Source organism: Cetorhinus maximus, chromosome 21 (genome assembly GCF_964194155.1).
Source record: "Cetorhinus maximus chromosome 21, sCetMax3.hap1.1, whole genome shotgun sequence".
Taxonomy (NCBI): Eukaryota; Metazoa; Chordata; class Chondrichthyes; order Lamniformes; family Cetorhinidae; genus Cetorhinus; species Cetorhinus maximus.
In genome coordinates, this window is record NC_135899.1 from 4,969,722 (window position 1) to 4,986,916 (window position 17,195).

The 17,195-nt window shown below is 45.7% G+C and overlaps 1 protein-coding gene across 1 annotated transcript in view; it reads left to right on the forward strand.

Moving 5' to 3' along the window:
• The window catches only part of LOC144695611 (zinc-binding protein A33-like), a 35,483-nt gene extending 18,501 nt beyond the window's left edge, over positions 1-16,982 (forward strand). The window contains exons 6-7 of the mRNA XM_078566509.1: positions 3,636-3,704; positions 16,405-16,982. Of these exons, the coding sequence (XP_078422635.1) occupies positions 3,636-3,704; positions 16,405-16,982 (647 nt within the window). The remainder of the gene's footprint in view (positions 1-3,635; positions 3,705-16,404) is intronic.
• Positions 16,983-17,195: the final 213 nt, after the last annotated feature.

Sequence of the window (17,195 nt, forward strand, 5' to 3'; positions counted from 1 at the left end):
ATAAAGCCTCACCCCAACTTCTCAATTCAAAGTGCTTCTCCTACTCATAGCCTTAAGATTTACAAACTCCAATCAAATCAAGGAATTTCAAATATGTCCCACAAAGAGCCCCCAAGAATGTTATGACACAGCCGACGGTAAATGCTGAGCTGTTCAAATCCCAGAGGGAAACTTGAAACAACTGTCACAATTAATTTTCAATTTGTATAAATTTTGAGATGCCTGCCTTGAATTCAGTAGTAATAAGACCACCAAATCTAATAGGTTTTTTACAAAACTAGAGTGAACATTTATTAATAGAGAAATGATTTTTAATCCATACATAGATCTACAAATTACTACTATGATAATTTCAAATCCCCTACTCAATCTAACTCCCAGTTACACTTTCGTCAAGGCAACAGAAAGACACATAGATTTTAAAAGACCCAGGCAAAGAATCATGATACCCTGAACAAGTCGCATTCGGAGCACATTCTCTTCACTTTAGTCCCTGAAGACAGCAGCTTGAGGCATAGATGCTGAAGGCTTTTTCACATACTTATAAAATTTTAAAAATGCCTTCCCTTACAAAACAGTCTTCTCTTCTTTATACATATCATCCTCTTTGAATGCAAATACCCATTGTTTCACTCTGTCTTTGGACTTTATTTCCCTAATAATAAAACCCTCTCATAGCACTAAGTTTTTCCAGTAATCTTCAGGAAAAATAAACACACTGTTTCTAAACTTCACCTGACGAGGTGACACATTTCACCCCTCCTTTGAAAACAATCTAGTCTGGTTTATTTCAAAATGCAAAGGTTCCCCTGATACCTATCTTTCTAAACTTCCCCATGGTTATCCAACTAACATTTCAAAGCTGACCTCCCTTCTTGGATCAAAGCACCCAGACTAATTCAATTAAGTCTCATACACACACAGACACATATAGACACACAAAAACATCCCACTATTAGTCTATTTTACAATAAATTCCAATAACATTATAAGAATTATTACATCTTCTTAACAGTTATTCGCTACAGGATTCCTAGCCTCTGACCTGCTCTTGTAGCCACTGTATTTATATGGCAAGTCCAGTTCAGTTTCTGGTCAGTGGTAACCCCCAGGATGTTAGAAGTGGGGGATTCAGTGCTGGTAATACCATTGAATGTCAAGGGGCGATGGTTTGATTCTCTCCTGTTGGAGATGGTCATTGCCTGGCACTTGTGTGGCGTGAATGTTACTTGCCAATTGTCAGCCCAAGCCTGGATGTTGTCCAGGTCTTACTGCATTTGAACATGAACTACTTCAGTATCTGAGGAGTTGCGAATGGTGCTGAACATCGTGAAATCATGTATACCTATTCCAACCATGCACACTTCATCATACTGCAGAACCAATACAGAATTTCTATTCAGTGAACAAGCGCAGACAAATCTCCCAAGTCATCACTTGTCAGTACTCCCAAGAGATGTGACGTATTACATGAAAAACAAGGGAATGGGCACTACATAAAGGAAAACCAATTTTGGTGGATTTCTGCAATGTTTGTGAACAGAGGCTTTTAAATATGTTGATAGTATCTTATTGAAAATTATATAATCCTGAGGATCTTATTGAAACATATAAGTTTCTTAGGGTACTTGATAGGGTGGATACCAGGAGGGTATTTCCTCTTGTGGGGGAGACTGGAATTAGGGGACAAGGTTTAAAAATAAGAGGTCTCCCATTGAAAACGGAGACAAGGGGATTTTATTTCTCTCTGAGATGGTCATTAGTCTGTATTCTCTTCACTAGAGAGCAGTGGAGGCTGGGTCATTGAACTTATTCAATGCTGAGTTTGATGGATTTTTGACACACAAGTGAGTCTAGGGTTATGGGGCTGCAGACAGGAAAATAGAATTGAGGCCACAATCGGTTCAGCTATGATGTTATCAAATGGGAGAGCAGGCTCGGGGATCTGCCTGGCCTACTCCTGCTCCTTGATCCTGTGTTCCTATGTCAACTCAATCCAAATTATGGCCCTTCTATTCCCTTATACCTAGTGTACACTATGTACAGAATTAATGAGCCATATAGTAACAATGACCTGTGTGGAAGTGCTATAAAAACACCCATTCACAAATCGTCTTTTGAAAAAAACACTGTTGTTCCTACAACCCTGTAAAAGTGTCAATCAGACAGACCATTAAAGTATCAAACACAGCAGCTTCAACACCTCTTAATGTTGTGAAAATAAACACTGAGACATCAACAAAGCTGATCACAGACAGAAAATGTATTATAACTACTGAAAGGTGTCAATCAAGCAAAGGCAAGCCTTCTCTCCAGGTGTCAAAACAGAACCTCACTGAGATAATCCTTTAATGAGTCTGGACTCTCAGCCACTTCGGCTGTAAAAACAGTAATACGTTTTCAAAAGACAATTTGTGAATAGCTTTTTATTTCTGAGCAGTTCCCCGAGTGCCATTGTTACTTTCTGGCTCATTGGTTCTATACATTGTGTACACTGGGTTAATGGGCATGGAAGGGCCATGAGTTCACATGGAGGCTATAAGGGGTGATGGGATGGATGGAGGGAATGGGTTGGCACTGGGTTGGAATGGAGGGGGGAATGGTAGGTGCATGAAAAGGGCATGGGGGGTGCATAGGTAAGACCTTTTGACCTTAGCTTTCAAAAGGTTCCTAAATCTGGACTATGTGTCACAACTCCTCTGTGAGGCCATGAACCATGAGTCATGGAGAAGCTGGCCTGACTCAACAAAAATTCGGGAGGGCTATGATTCACCTGACCCCACAATGGAGCTGGCAAGGTCGAGAGTGCAGAGTGTGGGCTTGCTCCTCACAACCTTATCCTGTGTCAGCAAAAATTGGTGTGCGGGGGGTTGCGGTGGAGGTGGGGTGGGGTACGGTGGGGGGTTGGTGTGGGGGTGTGGTGTGTTGCGATGGTGGGTTGGTGGGGGTGGGGGGGTTGCGATGGGGGATGCGGTGGGGGTGGTGGTTGCGATGGGGGTTGCGGTGGGGGTGGGGAGGTGCGGTGGGGGTGTTGGTGGGGGAGTGGTGTGTTGCGATGGGGGGTTGGTGGGGGTGGGGGGGTTGCGGTGGGGGGTTGGTGGGGGTGGAGGATGACATGAATCCGGGGCAGAATCCCTGAATCAGATCCCACCTGCCATTTTTAAATGGAGTTGTTATGATTGTGTGAAAATCCATGCCAACATTTCAGGTCAATCACCTTTTATTAGAACTGGGAAAGTTTAATGTTATTATTGTGATGCCCAGAATTTTGAAACAATCAGACTTGTAGACACAGATACAAGAGCTTTTCATCAAGTTTATTTTTCCAGATTTCCACGTGCTGTGGAATAATACATTGTGCTTTTCAGTACATTGACCAGAGTGTAACAGTGAGTAATGGGGCATTCTAGATATACATGTATACATGCACATCACAATATAGGTCCAACCCTTTTTGAATAATATAAAAATATAACAACCCTCTTTCTTTAAAATATAATGCCTCAACTTATCAATATAACTGTTCCAAACATTAAATTTTTTATATTATGTCTAAACTAAGGACAATTAACTATCGAATTTTGTAATTAAACTGACACCTTAAGAGTCTTTTATAGCTTATTTTCTTTTCTCAGAAACATCATTGACGGTATCACTAAGGTGGTGGGATGTTGTGCCTCCATCTCGTGACTTAGGGAGTTATCGTTCTCAGTGATGAGTTGGTGATGTGTGTGCTGCTCCTGGTGTTGTCGGAGTTGTGCTTAATGTGGCTGCTGTTGTGTCACTTGCTGGTGATGTTGTTGATGTTGCACTGCTTGTTGGTGATGTTGTCTCACTGCTTAGTGACGTTGCTGTTATTGATGACCTTTTCTGCTTTTCCAGCCTAGGTATAGGTTGATTATGGAACCTTTCCCTGTTCATTTGGTTACTGGTTTCAGTCTCGGTGATGTAAGACTTTGGAGTCTCAGCTTCACCAACAACTTTTGCTGGTTACAGGTTTTCAGGATTGTATCCTGTACATGTACAGATTATCCTATCAGTAACTCAGACAAGGATTTAGCATCCTGTCGGAAGTGTTGACCTCCTACCTCTTCATCAGTGAGTTGTTGTCTACTTCCTCCTGGCCATTTGCTTGGTAAAGTTCCCTTGTATTTTCTGCCATTGAATAGCTCTGCGGGTGATTTAATGTCAGCCTCGAGCAGTGTAGCTCGGAGTGACAATAAGGTAAGGTTTGGGTTCTCCTCTGTCTCTTGGCATTTCATGAGGGTTCTCTTGACTGCCTGGATGTGTCCTTCTATAAACCCATGTTCCCCTTAGGTAATGTGGAGATGAAGTGAATTGGGTTCACTTATCACAGATTACTCTTTCAGGAATCCCTTTCTCAGTAAACAGAAGCTATACTGCTGCGGTGGTTGTTGTAGCTCTCAAATCTTTCCCCTTTCAGAGAAAAGCAACTTTGAATAATAGCCTGGTACCATGAGACACCATTAGGAACATAGGAGCAGGAGTAGGCCATTCGGCCCCTCAAGCCTGCTCTGCCATTTAACTCGATCATGGCTGATCTTTTGCCTCAAGGCCATCTCCCCGCACTATCCCCGTATCCCCTAATGTCATTGGTTTCTAGAAATCTATCAACCTCTGCTTTGAACAGAATGATTGAGCCTCCACAGCCCTCTGGGATAGAGAATTCATTCTTGATTGTGTGTGAATAAATCAGCTCCTCCCATTTACCATAGTCTGAGTGATATTTCAGTCATTCTGCTGTGCATTTCTAAACCTCTGGCATTCACTGCATGTAGAACCATTCTTTCGATGTCTTTGTAGATTTATATCTAGTACACAGCTGAACTGCCTCTGAGCTTACACTTCACCATTCCCGTGTGGCCTTCCTCTATCTTTCTGCACTGTTTTGGATGCGATGATTCTAGATCTGGCCTGCAGAACACTATCTTCTCGTGAGATGTCATCACCAATAGTCCAATACTGCTGTATTGCTGACTGAGATTGCCGAACCCATTAGGCCATCCACTGGATTGCTAGCTGAGAGAGCATACGTAACAATTCATCTTTGCTAGCCTCATCTCTAAGTGATGGGTCTTTACACCTCAAAATTTTATCTCATGTTTCGCATGTGGTGACAAATGAGATAATGCATCTCCGAGCACCATTTCACTTGCTGGCTTGTATATCAGAGTGAAATCATTACTCTGAATCCTCAAGAGTAACCTCTGCAGCCTTGCCGCTGCTGTGCACAGATTTTTCTTGTAGATCTGCTCGAGTGAACAATGATCATTCTCCACAATGAACTTTCTCCCAGAAAGCTGTGGATTGAACTTCTCAATCCATACATGACTGCCAAAAGCATATCTGGTCCCAGCCGTGTTAGAACTTTTAATGCAAATGCTATCACTTTTCCCTCTTGTACCCAGGAAGCTCCCAGTCCTTATGCACCTACTTGCAGAGTGACAGGTTGTCGTATGATAGAATTGTCTCCTTGAATCACATTACTTCTTTGAGCTTGTTGAAGCTCCTCTCATGTGACTCTGGCCACGGGTGCTCAGCATCTTCTCTAATCAGCTCCCGTAGGTTTGCTGTGTGTTTTGACATGTGAGGGATGAAAGAGCTCATGTCCTGAATCAAGCCAAGGAAACGTCTCAACTCTTTGTTGTCTCTTCGAACTTCCATCTCAGAGATGGCTGTGACTTTCTCAGGATACGGTTTGACTTTAAGATAAAAGCAAAATACTGCAGAAGCTGGAAATCTGAAACAAAAACAAAAATTGCTGGAAAAACTCAGCTGGTCTGACAGCATCTGTGGAGAGAAAGACAGAGTTAACGTTTCGAGTCCGCATGATTCTTCTTCTGAACGAAAGAGAAGTAGAAATGTGGTGAAATATATACTGTTTAAGGGGGTTAAGCTGGATAGAAGGCCAGTGATAGGTGGAGGCAAAGGAGAGATTGCAAAAGATGTCATAAACAAAAGGCTGAAGGGATGTTGATGGTGGTGGTCCTGGCTGAAGGGATGTTGATGGTGGTGGTCCTGGCTGAAGGAGGACATTTTCCAGTGGATGTACTACCTTCAACCCTCAGTGTCGCCTCCATCATCTCATGGTTTACTAAGTAAGCTGCAACTCTTCACATCTGTTCAATCCAGGAAAGCAGGACCACCTGTTTCAGCAACGCAGAACACGCAGTTAACGGCTTTCCCTTTGTGTGTCCCTCTGATTTGGGACATTCCGAGCTGTCGAATCTCAGTCCACCAGATGTTGTCAGTTTGACATTGCTGAATTTCAGAGCATCTTTCTTTAGGTAACCATTTTCTTTCAAATTTTCAGGAAAGATCTTCTGATATAGTCTGAGCAGGATGATGTTACTCTGTGCTTCAGTATCAAGCTTCAGCTTCAGATTTATGTTTAGTTCATGTCAATTTACACTCTTGTTTAAACTTATCAAATGCCTGCACAACATCATCGGCCTCCCATTTCATCCTGAGTTAGAGCTGTGTATTCATGGTTGTGGCAGCAATCATTTCGTTTTCGTGCAGTTCACTCAGTTTTTTTTCTCTTTCTATACTAATTTGAGTTGATTTTTCTCAAACTAATTCAGCATTTATTTCATTTATATGGTTTGGGGTTTACTCACAAACACCTGCTGCCACCATGTTACGTCTTATGTTTCCCAGAAGTCAAAAATAATTAGAATTTTAGATACAAATATCGGAGCTGAGATGCAGTGCATTTCTCCAGATCTCTCCATGTGCTGTGGAATGATACATTATTACTTTGGTAAACTAACCATCATGCAATAGTCAGTGATGTGGCATTCTGGATATATGTGTATACCTACATGTCAAAATATAGTTCCTAAATCATTTTGAAATATATATAACGACCTTGTAGTCTATAACATGGAATAAGGGGGAAGAATTTCCAATATCTCCTTTATTTATCCTCTCTCCCTTAAACCAATGTTCAATTTCTGATGTTTGCCACTTAGCCTCATTTGGAAAAATAATCAGTAAGACATGTCTTTAATTGGATGTCTACCAAAAGCAATAGTAGTTTCCTTTTAAAGAAAAGTTCCTCTAATAAAATTTCTGCAGTGTTTTCTGGTCCCATTTCTTTCCATTCAAAACAGAAAATGTTTCCTATTCATTTGTCTGAGCAGTTTTAACCTCTGTTGTGGGACTTTTAAACCTATTTTTTCTCAGGTGGGGGTTTCAGGTGGGGTTCAGTTATTGCCGGGCAGACCCCTTTCTGACCCTCTATCTGACTCTCCTTCACTCGGATGTGTGACCAAGAGTCACAGTGACTAGGTCCACCTGCTGGGCACTCAGTATTGGGCAGGGATATTGCTCATTCAACCTCCCTTTGTGGATCATTAATCCAGCATTCTGTTTTTCTTTTCATTTTTTTCCCCCTTTTTTCATGTCAAAGACTACAAGGTCATTGTTATATAAATATTATTCCAAAATTATTTAGGGGTTATATTTGACATGTAGGTATGCACTTATATCAAGAATGCCACATCACTGACAATTGCATGGCAGTTAATGTACCAAAGTAATAATGTGTCATTCCACAAACAGAAACTAGAGCCATCAACATAAATATCTCATCCCTCAGGGTGGATTCCTGCCTTGAATCCTCCCTCAGTTTCCCAAACCCCCTGTATGGTACAAGTATGGGGTTCTCCCAGATAGTTGAGATTAGCTATGAGTTTAGGGTCATCCATTCTGTTTACCTTAATGTTTTTCCCACTTCGCAAGAAAGTCCATCTGTTTATTCTGGCACTAGATCCTGTTCCTTCCTTCATTTTTCTGTCCAACAACAGTCGGATTGGGTTGTGCTGGGTCAGTAATGGATGCCGGTGAAAATGGTAAAATGTTTCACTGCCCAACAGGTCACTAACAGATGTCCCTCACAGAGGGAAAACCCCTTTTCCGCGTCTGCTAGGACTCTGGACACATCGGCTACTGGTCACAAGTGACCGTTTGTTTCCTGCAGAAGGACTTCACTGAAACTGACGTCGGTGGCTGCAGCCTCCAGATAAAAGTCCTTGTCGGGGTCCACAGCTCCCAGAGCTGGGCCAGTCTGCAAGCCCATTTTCAGTTTAATGAAAGCCTTTTCACATTTGTCATCCCAGTCCCAATGCTCCCTATTCCACTAGGGAGGCTACAGCCTTTTCCAGGTCTTTCCCCACTTCCTTAGAGAAAGTGTATTGTTTCTATGGTTGGGACATGGGGTCTCCCTCTATCCTGACTTCTCCCCCAGTCACTCATCCACAATCATGTTTGTGAACAGTGGAGACTTCCCTATTTTCTTCTACTACAGTCCTATACATTTCCCGTGTCTGAGTTCTCAGAGTTTTTAAATAATAGGATCCTATTGATGTCATTTCCCATGTCTCACCGTGATGTGGAGGAATAACCAACACCTCGTCCGCTATCCATTCCACCCCACAAACAGTTATTTACCACGAGAGGCAACTTCCAATCTGAACCTAAAACTCCCATCCCAGGCTGGTCCCATCTCAATAAAACACACGTCCACTTTGTTGGGGTCCCACCCTTAACATTTAAGGATTTGGATATCGCTCCAGCCACTGTGTCACCTGTAAATCTTCCCAATACAATGGATTCTCCTGTAGATCATAGGAGAGGGTGAATCTACCACGGTGCTGGACACTCCAGTGTCTACTACCTTTCTTTCCCTCCACTGTAATATCTACACGTTGTCTATCATACTCATCATACCTGAGTGGACAAGGATAATCAGGCTGGGTGCAGCCCCTTCCTGCTGAATTTCCCGGGACACCCTCTCCCTGGGCGACATGGACCTGACCCTGGGGAGTGTTTTCGTGCTGACACCATTTCATTGATGGTTGGAATTTCTGTAAACTAGGGGTGTGTGGGTCGAGTCTCTCTTGACTCCGAGTCCCCTGACTCTGGCACGTGCTCAACGGATGAAAAATTCAGGCCCATGGTCCAAGTGTCCATCTCGTGTGGCTGCTTGTTCCTGTACCACCCTGATGTCACGCTCTCGCTGCCCCTTCTCACTCGACCTCATTCTGTCAGTCGAACTCCCTCCCTCTCTCTCTCTCTCTCTCTCTCTGCCTATCGCGGATTTGTTTTGCAAGTTGCATTCACTCTCTCGTTCTCTCTGTTCTTCCCCTTCTCTCTCTCAAGAAATAAGGAGGGAGAAGATTAAATATGAGGGTAAACTAGACAGTAATATAAAAGAAGATTGCAATAGGTTTTATAGATATATAAAGGGTAAGATGGAGGCAAAAGGGGACATTGGGCCACTGGAAAATGACACTGGAGAAGTAGTAGTGGGGAACAAAGAAATGGCGGAGGAACTGAATAAGTACTTTGCGTCAGTCTTCACAGTGGAAGACACGAGTGACATCCCCAATGTTTAAGAGAGTCGGGGGGCAGAGGTGAGTATGGTGGCCATTACCAAGGAGAAGGTGCTAGGAAAACTGAAAGGTCTGAAGGTGGATAAATCACCTGGACCAGATGGATTACACCCCAGAGTTCTGAAGGAGATAGCTGAAGAGATAGTGGAGGCGTTAGTGGTGATCTTTCAGGAATCACTGGAGTCAGAGAGGGTCCCAGAGGACTGGAAAATCACTAATGTAACCCCCCTGTTTAAGAAGGGAGTGAGGCAAAAGATGGGAAATTACAGGCCAATTAACCTGACCTCGGTCGTTGATAAGATTTTAGAGTCCATTATTAAGGATGAGATTTCAGAATACTTGGAAGTGCATGGTAAAATCGGGCAAAGTCAGCATGGTTTCATCAAGGGGAGGTCATGCCTGACAAATCTGTTAGAATTCTTTGAGGAGATAACGAGTAGGTTAGACAAAGGAGAGCCAATGGATGTTATCTACTTGGACTTCCAGAAGGCCTTTGACAAGGTGCTGCACAGGAGGCTGCTCAGTAAGATAAGAGCCCATGGTGTTAGAGGCAAGGTACTAACATGGATAGAAGATTGGCTGTCTGGCAGGAGGCAGAGAGTGGGTTTAAGGGGGTCCTTCTCAGGATGGCGGCTGGTGACTAGTGGTGTTCCGCAGGGGTCAGTGTTGGGACCACAACTTTTCACTTTATACATTAATGATCTAGATGAAAGGAACTGAGGGCATCCTGGCTAAGTTTGCAGATGATACAAAGATAGGTGGAGGGACAGGTAGTATTGAGGAGGCGGCGAGGCTGCAGAAGGATTTGGACAGGTTAGGAGAATGGGCAAAGAAGTGGCAGATGGAATACAACGTGGGGAAGTGTGAGGTCATGCACTTTGGTAGGAAGAATAGAGGCATAGACAATTTTCTAAATGGGGAGAGAATTCAGAAATCTGGAGTGCAAAGGCACTTGGGAGTCCTAGTCCAGGATTCTCTTAAGGTTAACTTGCAGGTTGAGTCGGTAGTTAGGAAAACAAATGCAATGTTGGCATTTATTTCGAGAGGACTAGAATATAAAAGCAGGGATGTGCTGCTGAGGCTTTATAAGGCACTGGTCAGACCACATTTAGAATATTGTGAGCAATTTTGGGCCCCATATCTCAGGAAGGATGTTCTGGCCTTGGAGAGGGTCCAGAGGAGGTTCATGAGAACGATCCCAGGAATGAAAGGCTTAACATACAAGGAACGTTTGAGGACTCTGGGTCTATACTCGATGGAGTTTAGAAAGTTGAGGGGGGATCTGATTGAAACTTACAGAATACTGAAAGGCCTGGATAGAGTGGACGTGGGGAAGATGTTTCCATTAGTAGGAGAGACTAGGACCCGAGGGCACAGCCTCAGAGTAAAGGGAAGACCTTTTAGAACAGAGATGAGGAGAAACTTCTTTAGCCAGAGAGTGGTGAATCTATGGAAATCATTGCCACAGAAGGCTGTGGAGGCCAGGTCATTGAGTGTATTTAAGACCGAGATAGATAGGTTCTTGATTGGTAAGGGGATCAAAGGTTACGGGGAGAAGGCAGGAGAATGGGGTTGAGAAACTTATCAGCCATGATTGAATGGCGGAGCAGCCTCGATGGGCCGAATGGCCTAATTTCTGCTCCTATGTCTTATGGTCTTACGGTCTCTCTGCCTGTTGTGATTTTGTTCTGTCAGTCATACGTTCTCTTTCTCTGCCTATCGTACGATCTCCCGCTGCCTGTTGCACACACTCGCTCTCTCTCTCTCTCAGCCTTGGAGATGGTTCAAATGAGATTTACTAGGTTTTTACCTGGAATGAGCGGGTTGTCTTAGGGGGAAAGTTTGGACAGGCTGGGCTTGTTTCCACTGGAGTTTAGAAGGGTGAAGGGTGATTTGATTGAAGTATACAAGTTCCTGACCAGTCTTGGCAAGGTGGACGTGAAAAGGATATTTCCCTTGTGGGTGAGTCCAAAACTAGGGATCACTGTTTTAAAATTGGCGATCGCCATTTTAGGACAGAGATGAGGAGAATTTTTTCCTGTCAGAGGATTGTGCGACTTTGTAACTCTCTGCCTCAGAAGGCAGTGGATGCAGGGTCATTGAATATTTATAAGGCAGAGGTAGATGGATCCTTGTTAGGCAAGGGAATCAGAGGTTACCAGGGGTAGATGGGAATGTGGAATTCGAAACACAAGCAGATCAGCCATGATCTTATTGAATGGCGGAGCAGGCTGGAGGGGCCGAATGGTCTACTCCTGTTCCTATTTCTTATGTTCTTATGTCTGTCATGCTCTCACTCTCTCAGTTGTGCCCCTTCTCTCGCTCTGCCTGTCGCGACCTCGTTCCGCCTGTCATTCTCTCTATCTCCGTCTCTCTTTGTTTGTCTCTCTCTCTCACTGTCAGTCATACCCTCTCTCTGTCTGGCACATTTCTCTCCTTTATTTTTCTCACCCTCTCCCTCTCCCTCTCACTGCCTATTACGCTCTCTCTCTCTCTCTCTCTCTCTCTCTCTGCCTTCATGAACTAATTCTGCCCTTCCCACCCTTAATCTCTCTGCCAGTCACTCTATAACCCTCTCCCTCTCTCTCTCTGTGCATGTCATACACACTCCATCTCTTGTCAGTCATGATCTCACCTCTCTCTCTCTCTCTGCCCACCACATGCTCTCTCAATCTCTGCCTGTAACACTCTCCCTCTCTCTACCTGTCACGTTGTCTCTCCCTCTCTCTGCCTGTCACATTATCTCTCTCACTCACTTTAAGTCACAGTCTCTGCTCTCTGTTTGTATGTCACCTTCCCTTAATCTTGCTGCCACCTGTCTTACCACTGCTGATCACCATGTCGTGTTATTAGAATGATATAATACCTTGGGCTTATTTACTCTACAAGAGACAAGGCACCAATTTCTTATCGGTGATTGGGTAAACACGTTGTGGGTCAATCATTAAGACTAGGCACATGGTTCTACATAGGTATAAAGCTTGAAGGCATCAGAGCTGTGTGTGTGTGCTCTGCTCAAAGCAAAATGAACCAAGACTGGATCACGTGGCATACTTACCTTCTAGTGATATCACTTAAAGGCATATTATAATCAGTGCTCTCTCTGTGTCATTCATGCTCTCTCATCTCCCTCTCACATGCTCTCTCTCCCTCCTCACCTGTCCCTCTCACTCTATCACAATCTCGTTCTGCCTATCACACTCTCCCCCTCTGTTAACCTCTCACTTTCATTTTATTTATTCTTTCATGGGATGTGGGCATCACTGGTAAGGCCAGCATCTATTACCCATCCCTAATTTCTCTTGATTTGAGTGACTTGCTCAGCCATTTCAGAGGGCAGTTAAGAGTCAACCACATTGCTGTGGGTCTGGAGTCACAGGTAGGCCAGACCAGGTAAGGATGGCAGATTTCTTTCCCCTAAACAACATTAGTGAACCAGGTGGGTTTTTACAACAATGGTTTCAAAGTCATTATTACTGAGAACAGCTTTTAGTTTTAGATTTTATTAATTGAATTTAAACTCTACCAGCTGCTATGATGGGATTTGAACCCATGTCCCCAGAGCATGAGCCTGGGCCACTAGATTACTGCTCCAGTGACATTACCACTACGCCACCATCTCGGTCATGCCCCTTGCCCTCTCTGCCTGTTATGACCTAATTCTGCCTGTTGTACACTCTCTAGCTTTCTGCCTGTCACTCCCCCTTCCTTTCTCCCTCTCTCTGCTGCGTTCCCTCTTGCTCTCTGCCTGTCATGACCTTGTTCCGTCTGTTGCACTGTCTCTGCCTGTCATGCCCCTTCTCTCTCTTTCTCTGACTGGCATATCCTTGTTCCATCTGTTGCTCTCTCTCTCTCTCACACACACACCATCAGTCATGCCCTCTTGGTCTCTCTCTCTCAGTTGCGCCCTCCATCTCTGCCTGTCTCTGTCTCTTTCCGGTCCTATCTCTTTCTGTCTCACTTCCCTTCTCCCACACTTCTCTCTCTCTTTCTCTACCCTTCTCTCTCCCTCCTTTGCCTCGCTCTCTCTTGCTTCTCCCTTTCCCCTTCTCTCTTCCTCTCTCCTTCTATCTGCCTGTGTGTCTCTCTTTCTCTCCCCCTCTGCCTGTCCCTCTCTTCCCTCCTTTCTCCCAGTCTCACTCTCCCTGCTTGTCTCCCTCTGTCTTTCACACTTTCTCCCCCTCTCTCCACCTGTCTCTCCCCATCTCTTTCTGCCTCTCTCTCTTCCTCCCTCGCTGCCTGTTTTTCTCTCTCTCCCACTCTCTTCCCCTCTCACCCTCTCTCCGTCTCTCTCTCTGCTCTTTGTTCCTCTCATTCTATCTCTCTTCCTACCTTTTTCTCTCTTTCTGCCTGCCTTTCTCTCACTCTGCCTCCCTCAATCTGTCTCCCCATTTCTTCCTCTGTCCCCTTCTGTCTTTCTGCCTGCTTGTCTTTCTCTCTCTCTGCCTGTCTCTCTTCCCCTCTCTCTCTCCCTGCCTGTCTGTCTTTCTCTCTCTCTCTCTGCCTGTCTCTCTTCCCCTCTCTCTCTCCCTGCCTGGCTGTCTTTCTCTCTCCACGTCTCGCTCTGTCTCTCTCCCTCTTTCTCTGCCTCTTTCTCTCTGCCTGTCTCTCCCCACTTTCTCTGCCCGTCTTTCCCTCTCTCTCTCTGCCTGTCTCTCTCTCTCCCTCTTTTCCATGTGTTCTTGTTGTCTTTTGGTTTCTAGATGTTGTTAATAATCACACTTTATATATGTAAAGATAAATAACTGTGTTTAATTTTGCCACCCTGTCTGATTCAAAAAAAGAAGCAGATTGAACTGGTTACATACACATCGCTTCAGTCTCTGGTGCAGCTGTGAAATTTGGCCTCCTGGACCACTTGCACATAACACATTAGTTTGAGATAAGTAGTTCCCTGAAGCTATTTAGAGGTATTTACAGATAAAACAACATATAACTGTCTGTCTCTCTATTTGCCTCTTCCCCCTTTCTCTCTCTCTCTCTCCCCTCCTCTCCCTCTCTCCCCTCCTCTCTCTGCCTTTCTCTCTCTCTCTGTCACATCCATTCCCTCCCTACCTGGCATGACCTCACTCCATCTGTCATGCACGCTCTCACTCTCTGCCTGTCATACCCCCTCACTCTCAGCCTGTGCCCTCTATCTCTGTTGCATCTTCTCTCAGCCCATCGCACCCCCTCGCTCTCTGCCTGTTGCGCTCAATCTCTCTCTTCCTGTCATACCCCTCTTTCTCTGCCTGTCACCCTCACTATCTCACTGCCTATCAAGCCCTCTCTTTCCTTTTCTCATTGCCTGTCCCACCCCTCTCTCTCTCTCTCTGTCTCTGCCTGTCACACCATCTTTCTCTTTGCCTGTCACACGCTCTCTCTCATTGTCTGTCACCTCTCTGACTGCCTATCAGGTTATCTCTTCCTCTCTGCCTGTCATAACCTCATTCTGAATGTTGCACTCTCCCTCTGTGCCTGTTGCGCTCTCCCTCTCTCTCTATCACGCCCTCTCTTGCTCACCACCTGTTGTGAGATCATTCTGCCTGTCGCACTCTTGTCCTCTCTGCCTGTCACTGCCTCTCACTCTTTCTCTGTCTGATGCACTCTCACTCTGGCTGTCGTGGCCTTGTTATACCCTCTCCCTCACTCTCTTTCTCTCCCTGCCTGTCACATTCTCTCACTGTCAGATACTATCTCTTCCTCGCTCTCTGCTTGTCTCTCTTTCTCTCTTGTCTGCCTCCGTAATCTCTCTGCCTCTTTCTCTCTACCACAGCCCCTCTCTACCATTCTCTCTCTTGCTCACCCTCTCTTTCTCGCTCACCCACTCTCTCATTCACCTTCTCTCTCACCTCTCTCACACTCCCTCTCTCTCGCTCACCCTCTTTCTCACTCACCCTCTCACTCGTTCTCCCTCTCTTGCCCTCCCTCTCTTCCCCTCCCTCCCTCTCTATCTCACTCTCCCTCACCTTCTTTCTCACACTCCCTCTCACTCACCCTCCATCTCGCTCACCCTCTCTCTCGCTGACCCTCCCTTTTGCTCAACCTCTCTACATCTCCCTGACCCTCCCTCTCTCACTTTCTCACCCCCCTCTCTCTCACCCTCCCTCTCTCTCTCTTGCTCTCCATCTCTCTCACTCATCCTCTCTCTCGCTCACTCTCTCCCGCTCACCTTCTCTCTCGCTCTCCCTCTCTCTCTCACTCAACTTCTCTCGTTCACCCTCTCTCTCGCTCACTTTCTCTCACTCACCCTTTCTCTCTCGCTCACCTTCTCTTGCTCACCCTGCTCTCTCGCACTCCCTCTTGCTCACCCTCACCCTCTCTCCCTTTCTCTCTGCCCCTCTCCCTCCCTCTTTCTCTGTGCCTTTCTTTCTCTGCCTGTCTCATGCTCTCATCTTGTCTCTCCTTGTCTCTCGCTCTCCCTCACTCTTCTCTTTTTCTCTTCCTGTCTCTCTCTCTCTCTGCCTGCCACTCTCTCTATCTCTGCCAGCCCCTCTCTCTCTCTCTCTGCCTGTCTGTCTGTCTCTCTCTTTACCAGCCCCCTTCTCTCTGCCTGTCTCTTTCTCTCTCTCTGCCAGTCTCCCTCTCTTTCTGCAAGCGTCTCTCTCTCTCTCTCTCCATCGCTCTCCCTGTGTCTCTCTCTCTCCCTCTCCACCTCTCTGTCCATCTCTCTCTCTCTCTCCTCCAGTCTCTCTCTCTCTCTGTCTCTCTCTCTCTCTCTATTCCAGAAACTGCAGATCCCTGATTCAGTGCAGTCCTGGGGCCTTGTCACCCTCCCCCTCCCCCTCTCTGTAACGGGGTTTCCTCAGCCTCACTGCAGGGTGTGGGCACCAGGTAAAACCCCCGGGCAGTGTCTTCCCGTTTCCCCTGTGCTCTGTTTAAACTCTTCCCCGGGTGGGGGGTGAATTTCTCATTCTGGTTCATTGCTGATTTTCCCAATCACTAACCGGCTGTGAAAGTTACAGTGAGTGTGACTAACATTTTATTTGTGTCCATCTGTTCCCAGCTCCAGTGACCTTCGACCCTAATACAGCCCATCCTAACCTTCTCCTGTCTGAGGACCTGAGGAACGTGAGAAACACCGGGAAACGGCAGCACCTTCCCAACAATCCGGAGAGATTTGATTCCTGTGTCGATGTCCTGGGATCAGAGGGATTCACATCAGGGAAACATTCCTGGGAGGTGGAGGTGGGGAACAAGACTGAGTGGGATGTGGGTGTGGCCAAGGAATCCAGCAATAGGAAGGGGGAAATCTACCTGAGTCCAGGTAACGGATACTGGGGAATGGCGCTGAGAGAGGGAAATGAATACTGGGTGTGTGAGGGTCCATCGAAACTCTTAGAGCTGAGTGTGAAACCGAGAAAGATTCGAGTCTGTCTGGATTATGAGGGAGGGAAGGTGTCCTTTTATAACTCAGATAACAAGTCCCATATCTACACTTTCACTGCTACATTCACTGAGAAACTCTATCCTTACTTCAGTCCAGGTAGCACTGATGGGGGTAAAAACACAGACCCACTGAAAATCTGTCCCCGGACAGTAACAATCCAGGAGGATGAGGGTTTTATCCCTTCATCCAAATAAAGACTGTGGGTGGGGAAGGGGGGTTTTGTTCCTCTGTCGATGAGGGGCTGGTGTCCTTCACGGATCCTGCCCCCCTCCCATTATCACACACTGTCAGCGGGGGTCGTCGATTCCTCAGGAACCACGGGCTGATATCCCCAGGACCTGGTCGAGGATTCAATTAAAAAGGCCCCACACACTGGGTCACTGGGCGGTGGTGGGGGAGGAGAAGGC